General features: G+C 37.0%; 1 protein-coding gene across 1 annotated transcript in view; it reads right to left on the minus strand.

Moving 5' to 3' along the window:
- Positions 1-18246, minus strand: part of LAMA2 (laminin subunit alpha 2) — a 334274-nt gene that overhangs the window by 120038 nt on the left and 195990 nt on the right. The window contains exons 17-20 of the mRNA XM_088162772.1: positions 16694-16821; positions 11882-11968; positions 5764-5975; positions 1198-1304 (exon numbers count right to left, since the gene is read on the minus strand). Of these exons, the coding sequence (XP_088018898.1) occupies positions 1198-1304; positions 5764-5975; positions 11882-11968; positions 16694-16821 (534 nt within the window). The remainder of the gene's footprint in view (positions 1-1197; positions 1305-5763; positions 5976-11881; positions 11969-16693; positions 16822-18246) is intronic.

Raw genomic sequence — 18246 nt, forward strand, 5'->3', positions numbered from 1 at the left:
TCTTGCAATTTAGGCATCTGCCTGCTGATTTCACAGTGTCTGCCCATGAATCCTGATTTGCAGATACATCTTCCCGACATATCACACTGCAGTGACACAGATCCTAAGGCACTGCAGCCACAGGGTATACAAAACAGCTTTTCTGGTGCCCAGAAGTAGTTGGGCTTTAAGAATGAAAAGTAAATAATGTTAGAATGTGAAGATAAAGAAACTATATCGTATTTTTAAAGAGTACAGAAATAAAGACAGGAGTAGACACTGAAGTAAACAAAGATTAATTCCAATTAACCACCAGTATTGTATGAATGAGCTTGAGATATTTGCTGGGTACCTTATACAATATGCAAATTCCACTGATACCAGCAATTTTTCTTTGAACAGACTCTTTAAATCCTGTTGACAATGGAGTGTGAGCAAACCACAAAATAACAGAATTTTAAAGTGTGAAAATGATCCTTTTGCTTTCTGCAGAATTGTTTATGTGCTTTAAATTACACACAGGTGGAGGTGTTCTGAGACATAGGCCTAACTCATGAGTCCTTATGCAGAACTAGAGAAATGTGCAGCCAGCTATAGCATATTCCTTAGCTGCCTGAAGACAACTCTGTGAAAGTTTATGAAACAATATTTCTCTGCAGTGATTTATGAGACAGGAAAACAATGTCAAAGCAAAAAACACTTTCACCAAAAAATAATACATTGCTTGGACAACACAAGAAGAAACTATAAGAAAAAAGCCGCAAAGACAGAACATTCCAGCAGAACTAAATTAGCACCCCACTTGTTAAAAAAAATAAACATCAGATGCTATCAGACATTTTCTAGCTTTCTTCATAGAGAGATTATCTCCCAAAGCTGCAACTAATTATTTTTATCAAACATTCAAAATATAAAGTGTATGTATTATACATATATACATATATATTTGTATATACAAAATATACAAATGTATTTATAGATACAGTGAGGCTTAAAATGCATTCATTGGATGTAAATGCTATGTCTTGTATTCTGTTCTAGAAAACAATTAGAAAACATTTTAAACAATCATTTTACCTTTGCCTACATAAGAACAATCTATATATGTTCTTTAAGTGAAAAATAAGCAACAGAAAAAGCCTGTCCAGAACCAAATGATATTTAGTTGCGACAAGCAGTGAAGAAAGCCGAAAGGAAACCCCATTTCTGGTCACTCACTTTGCAGATGTCACAGCGGCGCCCGATGACGTTGGCTTTACACTCGCACTGGCCTGTCCGAGAGTCACAGATCTCTGAGAAGGAGCCATTCATGTGACAGTGACAGGCTACAGAGGAAGGAGAAAGAGATGTCACCACGTTCCCTGAAGCTAAATCTAATAGCCAAATGTTTACAGTGCAGCTTTTGCCACCCTGAGAAACACCCAGCCTGGGTTAAGCAGGAAGGTGTCACTCCCATACACTGACATATTAACCTGCCTATATTAATATGGAATTTTTCTCCAAATTATTGCAGTCACAATTTTTTGCCTCAATTTCATTGACAGCTTGTTTTAAACGGTCTTTGCAGATCAAAGCACGGCAGATTACTAAGGACATGCCCAGACACTCAGAGTGGGCAGGGCAGTGCTGAGAGAAAAATACAAAAAGGGTCTAGACCCTTACACAGGGTGTATAAAGGATGTAGCTTCAGCCAGTGGGAGTGTTACTGCTCCACGTGCTGGTTCTGCTGTCCTAGAGTTCATGTAGTCATTAGGAAGCGCTGGCAGGCTGCAAACCCAGTACAAGGTTGAGACTACACAGGGGCAATAATGCTCTCATGCCCCAGGCTGCACTGAAAAACATACCAAGGATTATCTGCTACCATGACTCTCCAGGATTTCTGTCTCAGCAACAGCATCACAGCTCCCAGAGGAAATGTAATCCAACTGACCAACTTAACTCATCACAGAGCTCTCCCGAAGACTTAAAAAGGCAGTGAAACTGCTGTTTCTCGAGGAAAACAGCAATGCTTCTGGCTCTTAAATTCTCACATTTTAGGAGAAGACAAATTTTGGGGAAGATGTCTACCAACTTTTATGTTCTTCAACCACAAGAACCTTTGTGTTCTTCAGTCCTTTTGGCATGCAGAGATTTGGAAAAAACCCTTAGCACTCACAGTAGAGAACAGGGATGTAATTGTTGTCACAAGGACTATAACCATGCAGTCGCTGATTCCATCAGCTGTTTCTTTCTTTTTCCCCCTCACAGGGGAATGAATCCACATCTCTATGCCAATTATCAATCTACTCTCCAAAATTGGGCTCCAGTCCACATTTTGCCTTCCTACAGTGCCCTATCTGCATGTGTTGCTTTTTTTTTCTCAACCTGACACCTTCATTTCAAGAACCACTTAAGAGTCCCAGCAGTGAACACATGGCAGTCGCATACTTGCATGTCAGAAGGTGCTATGTGAGACAAGCCAGTTATATTTTTCCTATATATAGATGATTACAACAGGACCTTCCTCATTACTTCATTGGACTTGCTAATTTAAATTTTCAATTACAAATTGAAAGGATTGGTGTGGGGGTTTTCTCCCTGATTTTGAGGTATTCTGCAGAAGTTGCTTCTTGTAATGAAAGCAACTTCATGACTTGCCATTCTGTTCATGTCATTGTTTCTTAAATGCTTGCAAAAATTCTGGAATAAGTAACAAAAATGTGCTGGTTCTGCTGTTCATACCAGTCCTATAACACCTTCAGAGATTTCGATCTCTTTCTGTTTTGCAAGATATTTTTTAAAAAGTAAAAATTAAAAGACACTTCTGATGTAATTAACATTGCTTATCTTTACCTTTCAGCTTTCAGTACTAAACAAATCTATAATTTACCTCTTCCATCCTGTATACAGCCCTCTTTACTCTGATATTCATGTTTTAAAACTGCTGACACTCCAAATTGTACATGGTGATAAGTATCACATACGTATGTTTTGAGTATATACATATATATAGACACACACATATGTTTTGAGTACATATTTAATTAAATTGGTCAGTGGGGAAAGAAGATGCTAAAGCTCAGATTCAACAAACAACAATTCTCAATGTAAATTAAAAGTGTTTCCCCAACCTTTTTATATACGGACCTCAAAACCCGGACTCAGACTGATTTGTATTGTTTTGTTTATCAGGCATATGACAACACAAGAATCAAAAAGAAAACTTACACTGATTTTATAAACAGATGAGTTTGTCCTATTTATATTACAGCAAGCAGCACTCCGTGGTGTCTTATCTCAGTCACAGATGACTGAGTGCAATGCGCTGGTAAGGGAGAATTTGGAATATCAGGACTTTGATTGTTTTTCTTGGCTCTGGTGGTATGTACATAGTGAAGAAATATACAGCCAGGGCCATTCATCTAATAAACTGTTACTCAATCTGATAAATTGTATTTATCCCACCTACAGCCTTCCCATTCATTCACCTCTACTGGGAAAATTAGCTCTTGTCCAAACATCCAAATGGTTATTATAATACAATGCAGCCTGTTGGAGAAATTTGTCTTTCTTCTGAAACAATGCTGGTCAAGACCCTTCATTCTCTCTAGATTTCTATAAATATTTATGAGTTTGTATTTATGATCAAGCTACACACTTATTCTCCTACAACAGCAGTACCTATACACCGGAACACAGGAAGGCTTGATTATTTGCTTTACTTCAACTTGTGACACCAAGCTCTATTACCATCAGCTCTACCTCCAGGTATTTGCTTCAGCACACTGTGCTGTTTCACTCCAAAAAACAACGCACTAGAATCAAATCAAATAAGCTTAGGACATTTGTTCATTGTTCTTAGATTTATGGTTTTGTATAGATACACCAAAAAATTCAGAGATACTATGATGATATAAAGCTGTACTGTCATTTGAAACAGTTAATGCACACAACAGCACTGTACTGAGAAAGAGCAAGAAACATTTCAAACAATAATTTGAAAGCAAATTCATGCTTTGCAATACCCTTGGATTTGGCTTTTTAATAAGGAACAAAATTGAAAACAACAAAGTAAAGGCACAGTCTCTCTGATATTGTTGCTGCAGGGCAAACTTCATGGAAGTCTGCAAAGGAAATAAAAAATCATATGCAAAGAAGAAAACCCACATGAAAGGCAGAGAGTAGAATACAAGGTAACCACAAGTACAAGGATATGAATACATTAGGGGGCTCTCCTTGTCAATGATACTAACAACAAAAGCAAAGCTTGTAATTCAACATTAAACACGTATTTCTTTTAAATATTTTTTTTAAATGGTATGTTTTCCAAACTCTCCTCTTAGAAAATCTCATTCTCATGGTCCTGTCACTACTGAGGAAATGGTCAAAGCACCAGTCCTATTGATGACTCAAGAATGGTGACAAGCTACTGGAAGTTGTAATTTTTGAATTACACTTCGTCTTAAATCACTTCACACGCTTAAAATTGTAACTTATATGACATCATTCATCATGGCCTGTTAACTTCTGGAGAGAATATATAGGATTGTCCAAATTTTGTGGCATTGTGTAAAGAAGGTACAGGAAGCATTTACATAGGTATGTCTTCAGGGTTATCTATGGCTTCGTGCACATCAGTGTTTATTGCCCTTAGCTGAGAAACCTGGTGATATTCTGCATCTTGTTAGCTCCCACACACTCTCTAGAGGTTCAGCACAGCCTAGGATTTTAGACTGCAAGTTGCTAATAGGGCAAGTCCTGGAAATGGATGCCAGTGCCTCAGACTTCTCACAACACATACTGCAGATATGGTCCCCATGTTCCTACACACAGAACAGTAAGACAATGCCCCATCTCTTTCACTTGCATAATTTCATCTTGCAATAACACCTTTTTACTCAGTGGGGTTACTCTTGTGTTTATTATAATGGAAGAAACAGGAATAAATCCTTGTGACAGTGAAATAAAATGCTTGGTTCTTTCAGGACCGTTTGTAACTTGTTTTATTCCACTTCTCAAAATGTGAAGAAAGAGTATGTGAAGAATGTTTTAAAGTTAAAATCACTTGATCTGCATTCTGAATTTTGCCAGCAATAGCTCAGGGAGAGCCACTGCCTCCTACAGAAAGAAAAGCTCCTGTTCCTACCAAATCTTTCATCTCCACTGAATAATTTTTTGCAATTACTATGGGAAAGGACGTGCTGGGACTGGGAGTTGAATAACATGCACCTCTCAGCTCAGAATTGGTAGCTCGCCAGGTATCTTCCTCCAGAGCACTTTAGAAAAATTACCTGGAAATTTTAGGGTCAGATTGGCAGGTCGGAGAATCTTGACCTGTAAGCAGCAGCACCTCCCATCTCTTACTGAGGTTATGTAAGTGGGAAACAGGTTACAAATGCTGCCAGATCTGGATCCTGAAACTGAAATATCACCCCCTCCTTTCAATCTCACAAGTGAACAGCATTTTTCTGGGTAGCTTATAGCATTTTTTAGTGAATGTTTTTCATTTATTTATATTTATTTTTGTAGATCTGACATTTAGCATAACCTTTTGCACATTTAGTATAACCTTTTGCACCCATGCAATGCTCCATTTTTTTTTCCGGTCTGCTTCAACCAGAGCTTTTTAATAAGTTCTTCTTTCTATTTATTTTAAAGCCTCCCTTTCCAGATGCAGATACACAGTATCATTATTGGAGCTGTATCATTCTCTTGCTCACACATACAGAGGCACAGTCTTCCTCTCAGGAACAAAGTTACAGGATAGATCAATACTGTCAAGAGCTGTAAAAGTTCGTGACTTACGTTGACAGTTCCTTGCATGAAGAGCATCACCAAAATATCCATCAGCACACCTCTCACAATATTGGCCTGTTGTACCTGGCTTACATATCAGACAAGCACCAGACAAGCTGTCACAGCTGCCAGGAACAGAGAAGTCAAGGTTGTCATTACACTGGCATGGCTGGCACGATCCCCCTGGTATTAGAGGCTGTCCGAAATAGCCTTCTGCACACCTAAGATAAAAGACATCATCAGTTAGGACCCTTAGATAATCCTCTCATTAGAAATATTTAATTCTGTTGCCTCGCTGATCACCAAGAATGATTTTATCTTCTCTCAAGTATGTCTTTTCTTTCTCTCCCCTTCTCTTTTTTAACAACACTGTAGATACAGTATCAGCTGAAATCCTGCCAGTTCTGCCAGTAATTAGACTTCAGTGGGAGAAAAATCTTGTCACTGGCACTGAAGGTGAGACAAAGCATAGCAAGAAATCTTAGTGGCACTCTAGAGGAAGGGGGTTTGGACTAGATGACCTTGAAAGGTCCTTCCAATCCAAACTACTCTATGACTCTATGTTAGATACACTTTGTATTTCAGCACATTATGTATAGATGTTCTGCACTCAATCACCAGCAAGTCTGATGATTTTTTCCCCTTTACCTTAAAAACTTCTTTAGTTTAGAAAAACACCTTTAGAATGTAATATAGACATTAATTTGTTTACCTAACAAGATCTGTTCCCTGACTAAGACTTCCCTTGATCTACTGCATGGTCAGATTTGCTTAATTCATGGATTTCTAATCTCTGTGTATGGGCGGGTAAAAAAAAGACTGGTCATTAGCACATTATGTTATTGTGTACTGTACCTTTCATACTTTAAGAAAATTGTTTGAAAATATCACATCCTTTTCCACCCTTCCCACCTGAAATTTTCTGTGAGTACCATGTAAAGCAGGTTAGTGAATCTGACCTGAGTCAGAATTTAAAGCAAATTTCTACTCCTCTCACAGCCTATTTCCTATATATATTCTGGTCTGTTTTCCCTTTTTGTTATGTCTGCTCACACCTCATAGTAAGAGCAACTTGCAGATAGTGAAAAAAAGAAAAGAAAAATTGCACAGTTCTGGCTAATGAATTTTTTCATGCGCATCTCAGATGAACTCCAGTAAGTACACAAAATACAATGCACAAAAGAATTTTTTCCTACCATTTGAAAGTCAGTTTGAATGCAGTTTTAATGTACATAGATATCATCTCTACTTTGCAGTAGCACTGGATAGCATGGTTGAGGAAAGATTTTGTATATCATCCTAATATAGGAATGCAGAGTTCCACTATGCTGTCACTCTTGTATGTATCAAATTCATCCTTTTCCTTGCTTCTAGAATATCTCATAAGCTTTTAACTGGATCCTAAGGAAAGCTCACTAAACATTTACTATTATTCAATATCATCAGCAAAGATCACAAAGATTATAAAAACTGGATAACTGAGAGCAGAGAGGAAAACATAGTGGGAACTAATTGAGCAGTTTTTTGTAATTTTACACAAAATAGGATTTTTTTCCATCCTCTCAAAATATCCATGATGACCACAGACTAGTAATATGTATAAACAGTCCAGTGGTTTGAGTGTATGTAAGCACTCAGGATCATGAGTAAAATTTCCACAATCTAGCCCACTCCTGTAGCACACTCATCTCTCAAAATTACCTCCTCATAGCAACAAGACATCAAAATCTTGTCATTAGAATAATTCAGGTATTTTATTTTCAGCACATGTCATAAATGTAGCAATTTATTATATTTCCAGCAAAGGAAGAAAAGTTTTTCCTTGATGGAGGATATCTCAGCAATGACAAAAGACTAATTTCTAGCTTAATTTTGCCAAAATAAATTGGCTTTTTTTCAGTGACAATATCTCAGTTACAAAGGCCAAGAATGTATCTTAACATGTAACAATTAATAGCCACATTTTATCAAAACCAGAGAGTATCCAGATAATTTATGCAGTTATCTTAATTTACCTAAACCAGATTATATCTGAAGTTAACTCATGCTTTGCTAAGGTACTACTGGTGTGTTTCTCATAAATCTGTGTCTCTTGATCCTACTAATCTATTTGACTTCACTTAATGTATTTGTTTTCTTCTTTCACTTTCATTTAAAGGTTAGTTCTGTATTTGACAGCATTCACAGAAACTTACCAAGCAGTTCACAGAAAGAATACTCCAATGATTTGTGTGAAATCCACTGCTAATAATTTCCTTCTATTAACAGTGGGAGACCGCAATAACTCTTTGTATTCCCATTGGTTTACACTTTGATAATTAAAATTAGAAAAAACTCACTACCATCACATAGCCATATTTTACTCATGCACATACATAATCTCCAATCCAACTGAAGATGATCCTGAAAGTAGGGGTAAACCAGTTAAAGCTTAAGAGACAACTGTGTACATGAATCTATGTAAATTCTCCCTCTTTTTCTACCACTTCTCCTGAAGTTGCAGGGGAAGATTAAAAAAATCCACTTTCCTTATTTCCATCTTTATTCCCTTAAGGACATTCCTCCTTCAACTTATTTTCTCAGGTTCAAAGCATTATATATTTGGGAAGGTTTAGATTAAAAAACACCAGTAAGTATGTGACATGGAAAATTACTTTAATGCATTACACAAAATACATGTAAAAATAAATGACTTCTAACTACAACATAACACATCTGAGATTTTAAAAATAAACAAAAATAGGAGTAAAAGCAGTGAAAAAAGTTTGTGTCCATATTTTTCTTTTCTATTCTCTAATGCAGGTGTGTCTGTGAGTGACACATTTTATTTAGCATAATTGGTGCCAAATACAGGGCTACTACTTAAAAATATGTGTATGAATGTGTACTGGGCCTGGTCAGTATGGAGTTAATGTTCCTCATAGCAGTCTGTACAGTGTTTTGTATATACACATATATGCACAGAAACGCAGACCTATTTTTCACATTTCTTTATATTTTCTGGGGAAAAAAGCCTTTGAGACAGAGTTAATTAAGCTTGCAAATCCAGACACTTTAAAGTATGAAAATACTATTTTTACAGAACCTTTGAAATTTATGTGCATTCAACCTGTGCACAAAATCAGGCAAAAGCCCTGTGGAGAAACGGCTTGTGAGCTCGCAGTGAGATATCTTAACTCAGGTGCACAGCACAGATGTTATTGTTGTGTGACCAGCTATAAATCTTGCATTTTCTAGTGCCAGAATGCCTGCTTTTGCAAGCTGCAAACAATCCTGCGTAACACATTTGTTGTATCAAATCTCTTGAAATGTTTGACCCTTTTCCCATCAGTGCTGCAACACGGACTCACTGCTCTGGCACTAGTGGAAGAATTATATTTGCTACAATGAGCAGCAGTTTGAAGCCACAGCACTCATGAGAGGCTGTGGCTGGTGGCACTCTGTGCTAGACTTAAGAATGGGGGAGGAGGGGGCAAGAAAGGACATGGGCCAGCTCACCCTTCTCCTCACACATGAGGGACACTGACCCTTCTAGGAAGAAAAGGTCACTGGATTCATATACATAAATCATGGAGTCCTATAGGAAAAGCTAGACTTTCAGCAATTTTGCTTCTTTTCCCTAGCAAGATTGTATTTGGAAAATGGATATCGTCATCCTGTAAATGTGATGGGCTAAAAAGACAACCGTATGTCATTCTCATGCATCCTTTCTATGAAGTTAAGAAAATGTCCATCCTATCTCATATGCATTTGGAAAAGTGAGCAGTGAGCAAAGGAAAAAAACCTACATCTAATTTGATAGAGAAAAACATGATATAGGAAAGCTGAGCTCTCTCTACAATTATAGACTATATGATAACTCCCAACACAGTTTATAGCTGCAATTATTTTGATGGTGTTATGAGCTGGACCCCTCAGAATATTGAGCAATTATGGCACCATTTTCCTGAGAGTTCCAGTGAGAGAAGTAGCAATTTTTTTGACATTTTACAAATCAGACAGATATATGTATCTCTCTAGGGGGCAGAGGATATATTTTTAGGCCAAATAAGTACAGTGCTTCACACTGTCACTTCATGATATTTAGTATGTCATGATAATTTAGCATTGTTCAGCTAATGAATCACATGGCTCAGATCACTTGTCACTTTGTAGTTGCTAAAATGAAAGGGAATTTCATGTAAACTCTCTCAGCAATTATACAACCACTGCTAATAGCAAAACGCAACATGCTTTCTCCTGATCATTCTTATTGACAGCTGCAGACATTTTAAAACAACTTGTTACAATTAAAAGCAAATAGTTCTGTGAGCTTTGGAATTAATGGCCTAATTTCCAGTGGATTTATACCTCATGGTTACAAGGCTAAGGGCTGATTATTTGCTGCAGGATGTTGCTATTCAGCAGAGAGTAATCCCTCAGGCTACAGCAGCACTTTTTCCTTGTCCTGTGAAAGTTTTCTTATGGGCAGAACATTTAGCAATCTCTCTTGTTCTCTCTCTATCTGTTTAATCAGGTGTGAGTTCACACAGTATTCTTCCCCCTTAGCTATGAAATGTCCTGATTTATTAATCTCTATTCAGCCACTTCTTTTCATAAAACCTTTGGGAATAATTATCATCTTTGAGCCCTCCTGTCTTCTGCCAAATTTGGTTGAAATTGACCTACAAGTACAGATGATTTTGCAGGCAGCCAGAGAGACATGTACAAAAAGATCACAGTAGCCTCATTTCCTTAGGAGATCAGGCTAAAATCCAGTGTAGCCATTTATTCAGACTCTGTACCACTGCATCTACAGTCTGTGGTCCACTCAGAAACAGCACTTGTTGCTAATGGAAGCTGTCAATGACCCTGCATTGACAAACTGCCACCAAAGTGCTCTTGATGTGATTTATTCCTGCCGTCATTAACTTCACAGCCCACTAGCTGAAAGAAGGTGATGACTTCCCAGACAGACAGGAAAAGACAGGCAGAAATAGCAGCAGCAGGAGCAGACTCGGTGATGATGGGTGGAAACAGGTGACAGCCTGCACTCTCACTTCAGGACAGATATAGAACAACAGGGGATTTAAAAGGAAGTAGTTGTAAATTGGAAAGAGGGACTACAGGGAGATTCACAGCGTATGGTCAGGGTTCTGCTTTTCTGGTTGTCTCTTGCTCTTGGTTTATTCCTACTTCTCATCCCAGCATGAATATTTTAAGTCTTCATTCAGAAGCTTTACCTTATGGTTTGCCTTGAAAAATCCTTCAAGCAGCTCATGGAAGGGCCAAATGGCAAGAGCCCACTAAGAAACACTAGGGCCATATTTCCATACCCCTTAACTGTCTAGCCAGGTATTACAGTTTCTGGCTCCCCAAGCCCCTCTTAAAGAACTGTCATTGGCAGGGGACTGAGATAATGGAGACAAAGCCAATAGTGATTCATCATGACCTCCAAACAGCTAGCAGAGGTCCCCTGGCACTGCTCTTGAAATCTGTTTCATCCTCGTGAAATCTCTAGGGACCAAAGGCATGCAGACACAGTAGTGATATCCCTTTCCTATGTGGTCTCACCTCCTGTGGAAGGGGGTTCCTGGGAGCTTAGCACTATCACTCACACTAGCTCTTTGTTTCATTTAAATTCTCCACATGATCCTTTCAGCATAATGCCTTTGTAAAGCTAGCAATAAATGTAGGAAATACATATTGAACTTTTCTATGTATTTGACAAAGAAGAATTTTCTTTTTTTTGTCATTAAAACCCAGTTTGTTCTAACTTCTCTAAAGGAAGCATCAGTAATTTACTGCACTTTTTAATCACCAAGCTCTAAACATTCAAATGACAGAAGAGACAAAAGGTCTATAAAAACCTCGGAAGAGTGACAGAAAAGCTAGAAGAAACTTTTTAAACAAATACTCTTACTTATCAGCAAATGCCTCTTGGAAACATTACATTTTACCATAAAAGAATAAAACAAGCATAGGAAAAATACAAATTCGTGGATCTAATAACAGAGGAAATTTTTTCAGGGAGTTTCAAAACAGGAATGGGGATGAGAAGGGGAGGTAATAAAAGGCAGAACAGTTTCATGTGATCAATACTTTTTGTTTCAGGTCTCATATGACTAAAAGCATGGTGCCTGCTTACCTTTCACAGCGTGGTCCCACATAGCCAGTTGGGCATTCATCACACATTAATCCATGATGCCGGTCAAAATGACACGTTGGGCTAAAGCTGTGTTGTTGATATTGAGAAAGAAGAGGGACGAGGAAGAAACATAAAGAAAACGTGGTTAGCAGCATAGCTCTCTTCCCACTTCAGAGATTCTTAATTTGCAAAACAGTGCCCAGGAAAAGTGATTCTGGTCTAGGACATGGGGCTTAAGTTTGACTCCAGCAAATTGAATTTGGAATGACTCTGCTATTTCTGCGACACTGAATATAGAGCAGTGGATGGCAGCATCCCAATAGCCTGTTATTATGGGACTGGAGCCTGCCACTGAGCGGTCTGGATACCATTAAAAAGGCAGGAATGTACAGCTGTTTGTTTGTGCCCCCGAGGGCCTGGCAAAACAATCTGTGCCATAACGTGGCCCCTATATAAATCTTTCTGAAGGACAACCGATTAAAAGCTCAGTTAACTTTGTGTATAGTCAGCTGCGAAAGGGACCCTGTGAACAAAAAAGGGGAGGGGTAAAATGGGAAATATCTGGTACAGCTTCCCAGAGCGTATTTGAATTAATCGAGTGCCAGTGACCTCAAGCAACAGGCCACACAGGCATGTTGAAGTTTAAGAATAGCTTGCAGACTAGAAAGCTTCTACCTCCTTGTTATGCTCTAATTATTTTTGGCTTGTTGGGGTTTCTTTTCACCCTCTTTTTTTATAAATAAATGTAGCAATTTGCAAGCTCCACATCTCAATGCCTGTGTTTAACTCTGCACTGTGTTCTTTCACTGTTAGTGTTTCACTTTCCATAATCTTTCTCCCTTAACACACCTTTCTAAAGAAACATCCTGGCACACTAAAAGATACTACTAAAAGAAAAGGAGGCAATCTGTTCTTCTGTAATTCTGTAATGATTATTAGAGACAGAGACATATGAGCCTCTTTATAAAGCCTCATCTAAATAATGGTAATCAATTCGGGTCAACTAAATAGAAAAATAGAAAAAGAAAAAAAAGGAAATAAAAGAATGGGAGTAGGTGCATAGCAGGGTGACTTTTCAAAGAGGGAAAACAAAGCACCTATGTGAAAAAAGATACTGAATTATCTTTTATAACCTAGGAAAAGAGAATTTGAGAAGCAATAGAATTTCTGCAACAAAGACAGCAGAAGGAAGTTATATTCAAGGTAACAGTGCATGCTACAATAACATATAGACATAATCCGACCTTGGACATATTAAAGCAGGATATACCATGACATTTTCTGGAAAGTAAGAGGCCCAGGGAGGACAGAAAAACTTAATTAGCATAATTTATTGTGATTAGCTGCTGGTTACTAGACCCCACTTCTCAGGAGTCATCCATCCTGTGATCTGTCCTCAGTTATTCTTTATTCCATGTTATCCCACAAATGTAAGAGATCAGTAAGAAAAATGTGGGATGGTCAGGTCCAATAAATATAGACAGGTGCTGGGATTTTTCTCTTCCTATAAGGATAATGCTAGTGTTATTTTGCAGTGTCATTTACTTAATAATAGATTCCCAAATGGATGAAGAGTCAGTTGAAGAAACAATAATTGTTCATTCTATTCTTTAATAGCACTGAAAGCACACATTTATCATTGAATACAGTCAGCAGCACCTGACCTACTTCAAATAAGTTCCTGATTGTCAGTCCCAACCTCACTCTTTCTGAGAGTTTCATGGGAAACTTTGTAGAGATGCTATCACAGCTCATTATAGTATTGTACAAAATTGACTGTACCAAAGTTCCACCAAGAGCTCTGAATTTAACTGCATAAATTTTAAATATCATAATGATAATAATTGCAAAGATGATTATGATGATAATAATAATGATAATGTACTTATTATTACTAAGCAATAATGATGAATAGTAGAGTTTCCATGTCTTAAAGGTTATGCTCAGATCTTGCCTCCTGGATTCTTTCTGTGACTTAGGACCACATTTCAATACTGAACATTAATAGTTCATGAGAAATTCCCATGTGTGTGCTGAAAAGGAAATATATGATAGCAGGCTGAGAAAAGAAGAGTTTATCTTCCTGATTATTGAAAATCTCATTACTCACTAATGCTAAACACTAATGAACTGTGAGTATTGATTTGTCAAAACAAGCTTCAAAAAACTGTAGTCCCCCTCTTGATTTATCATTGCTCATTGCAGTTTTCCCATATGGTAACAACACTAGTACGAGTCAGGACACAGGACAAGTATGAATACACAGGGTATGTATGTGATACGTCTATGCTGGGAGATGGGGCGCCCTAAAAGCTTCCTAGTGTGTTTATAGAAAACATGCCCTGACAATATGCTTGTGATTTTATCTAATTCTCCAAGAAAGAATTAAAATTCTGAGACCAACCCAAATTCTTAGTTCACGTGCTATGAATTTACTCCTGACTTGCCCAGGCTGAGTCAGGGATCTTCTATCTCTCATTTCCAGTGATAAAGCATTCCTGTCAAAGTCTTCACTACATTGCTTTATGGCTACATCAAGAGAAGAGCAGTAATTATTCCAAATATCTATATTTGTTAGAAATTATGGGGGAAAAAAAATAATTTCCTTTGAAACTTCTTAAGGACTAAGTATATTAGAACAGTTTCTAGGAGTGGTATGGTTACAAGAAGACATAGGACGAAGGAGTCATGTGTTCATTGCATAGACCATTTATAACATGAGTATTGATTTCACCTGCATCACATAAGCACATATATGAAAATATATGCAAAAAGAAGAAAATACAACCCAGGTTATAGAAAACAAGCTTAGACAATTTTAGTTTCCTGATTTGGCCAAGTGCTCTTTTCTGACATATGGCAAGCCATTTAAGACTGCTGTGCTTCAGAAGGCACATGACTGGCTTCAGTGACTGCATGTGGAAGCTCCTGCCATTAGGAAACAGGAAAGGGAATCAGCAGCAGCTAAATCCACTGAAGTCAATAACAGAACAACACAATCACCACATCATTTCTACAACTGTTAGAACAGTTCTCCACTGCATGTGGCATTGCAAAGAGAGTCAAAGAGAATGCTGTGAGAATAGTGAAGGGAACCACTATAAACATCATAAATAAATGAGACTGCTGTAAAATACAAAACTTACTTCTTAATAGAAATATATCTCACAGGCTCATTACATGGACAATATTCTCTATGTAGTGGGAACTTAGTATTAAGCTTAGAAACCTACAAATACGCAGTCATATCATTTTAGGAATTAAATACTTCAGGAATTAAAATTTATACACAGCTATTTATAATAATTTGTACATACAATTAGTCACTTGTCCAGTTTCTCAGAAAGAACTTGACATATACTACATCTGTATAGTGACATTAACTTAGTAAAAGTTTACGTTTCACATGAAGGTATCTGAATTGTTTGCAAATATTATCCCTAGCATAACAAACTCATTGGCAACTAAGTAAGAAAACAAAGAAGTGTTTTAACAGCATTCAGGTAACACATTAAATCTTTAAAACCTCTTTTTTCCTCATAAACCAATTTAATAATTGGTCTAGACTGTAACATCAAGAGAGCTTGAACTTTACAATGAGTTCTACAAAGCTAAACTTTGTAGACTTCAGGACTCACAGTTTAAAAAAAAATTATACTGTGTGTTTGTTCTGTGCCTATTGTATTTTTCAAGAAAACTAAATATTAAAAAGGAGACTGCTAACTTCAAAAAAGGAAAGTAAAGCACCCAGAACTATGATGACTACATAATGGAGGTCTCCAGGCATTTTGCCAATCATAACCCAAATTCAATCTATTTGATTTGGTTTGTTGCATGTCTGTGCAAGATGGAAATGTGATAGTGTTCTTCCTTCTTTGTCAGCACAGTGTTCTCAAATGAGAGAAAGATAATTGATTACTGAGGCAAGGAAATAACAAATAATGAGAATGTCATAGGAACCATGCCTCAGCAGCAGATACAATAAACCTATATATATACATATATATATATATCTAATAAAACCAACTCAAGAGCTGTGTTAACAGGAAGGAAGGCCCCCTGGAATTTCAGCTCATAAGTGCTTAGACTACTCCTGCTCTGATCAGTGCAATTTTAATAGGATGCATTGCCACAGACAAGATTCAGAACAGTTTTTTTTCAGGTACTTCATGTAAAATACTTTTTGGTACTATTATTTTCCAAGTACTATCTGTGACAAAACCAATGAAAAAATGTTCAAGCCACTTGGTCTATTAAGTTAAGTGACAAAGTAGCATAGACAAGCTTTTATAAGGAAGGAAACTTTGGTTCTTAGATTAGAATTTTGAATAACTTTTCACTTGTATTTTTATTTAATAAAACAAATTCACAGTATTTTCTCTGAGATATGCTGAAAAAATATTTTCACTTACAAGATCTAAGGATGAATTCAAATTCCAAACAAAGCACATAATGTAGGCTAGAAGAAAAGGAAAAGTAAAAGCAGAAAAAACCTACATGTTTGCAAACTCATCTTTAAAGCTAGAAACAACTACGCTTAAGGAGGACAGAAAAGCAAATGCTAGTTATTAATTTGAAAAGCAGTCATCCAAATTCTGTGTTGTTCTTTCTACTTTAGTTTCATCCAGCTTTTGTCTTTATCTGCCTAGTTAAGCACTTGGTACAATCGTAAAAATAAAAGTTTATATTGCAGGATGTATTATTTGATTGAAAGAAAAAAGATATCTCAAGCATATATGTAAAAATATAAATTAAGAAATCATGCAATTTACTAAGGGGGAAAGTGCAATATGCAATAAATATACAACTTACTTGTTGGAAGGTATATTTAGGGGACAAGCACACAACTGACAGTCTTCAGCTGTCCCTTTAGTTGCATCACCATAGAATCCAGGCAGGCATCTATCACAATATGAACCACCTGTGTTGTGTTTGCAGTCCTAAACAGAAGATGTAAAGTACAAACTGACAATTAGATAACTTGCATATGGAAGAAGGTCTGCAACATTTGTCCTTATTTTCTGCTGCTTGTTGAGAAACAGTTCTACAGGTTAGCTGTCACAATCAGTGCTTCATATGTTCCTGTGGATAACATTTTTCCATGTAAAACAAAAGGAGTATTTAACAAAAAAACCTTTAAATTTATACCACACAACAACAGTATTATTGTTTTAGCTTGCTTAAAGAAAACCAACTTTCAAAGCAACATAAGACAGGTTTAGTATTGCAGTCTTGCAACAGGCTGTATTTTGTGACAAACTGTTTTCAGATGTTGATTCCAGAAATACACCCATAATGATGACATAATTTATACAAATGAATTATTCATTTAGATGTGTATGTGCATTTTACAAGGTATATGGCTAGCAGTTTTTGTAAACAGTAGCTAAGCCTGAATTACTTATTTCTTATTTTCCAGAATAGAATCCAGCCTCTTTCATGAGTAGAAGGAAGGACAAGTATACCATGTATAGGGTATCCTTGCTGGTATCCAACAGTGTGTGTTCATCTACGTGACTGCATAATAGGAGAGGAATTAAGCTGAGCCTATGAAACATGCACTATAAAAATGGCAGTACTACATTTGCATTTTTGTATATAGCTTTTGGCTGATCTCAAATTAAACAATCTTTTAGCAGAATGGAAATTGGTCCTGTGAGAAAAAGCTTCTCGTGATGACTTGTAAGAAACAAGCTTTAAAGAGTAATTAATTACCCTTTCTACTCTTCTTCCCTCTCACCATATAGGATTTAGAAATTCTACGTAATTTCACAGAATCCATAAGAGATTCAGAAAATTATTTTTCTGGCTTAATCTGTTTCCTTTCTTCGCTCACATTACTAGTGCACCACACTATTCTTTTCACTGCTACTTCCCACAAGATACCCAAGTGTAGCCCTTTCACAATGCAGTAAGTAGTAGGAATGATTTTGGATGTTAAATGGCATGTTGATGTGCTTGGTATGGACTGAAAAAAGGATTGCAAAAGCACACGTCAATTTCAAAAGGCCAAAATGAAAGCCATGAGAGAGATTTTTGCTAATGGGATGTGTTCTGCTGTATTTTAGACTATGGGCCAGATCAAATCTAGAATGTTTCATCCAAGCTGCAGCTTAAGAATTCTGGAGGCTTGTTTTTGTTTGTTTGTTTATTTTAAGTGTGGGCACTTTCAAACTTAAGATTTAATTTAAAATGGTTTCTTAAGACGACTTTAAAATTGTTTTATCATTTTAGCAAGTCACGCATATGGTACTGATTGCTATTTAACAGCCTCACTGTCTGGAAGACATAATTTACTCTCAATAAGGAAACAGACACTATTCTAAGGAACACTGATTCCTTCTTCACAGCTTTCCAGGACTGCA

The sequence above is a fragment of the Sturnus vulgaris genome, chromosome 3, assembly GCF_052056855.1.
Source record: "Sturnus vulgaris isolate bStuVul1 chromosome 3, bStuVul1.hap1, whole genome shotgun sequence".
NCBI classification, from domain to species: domain Eukaryota; kingdom Metazoa; phylum Chordata; class Aves; order Passeriformes; family Sturnidae; genus Sturnus; species Sturnus vulgaris.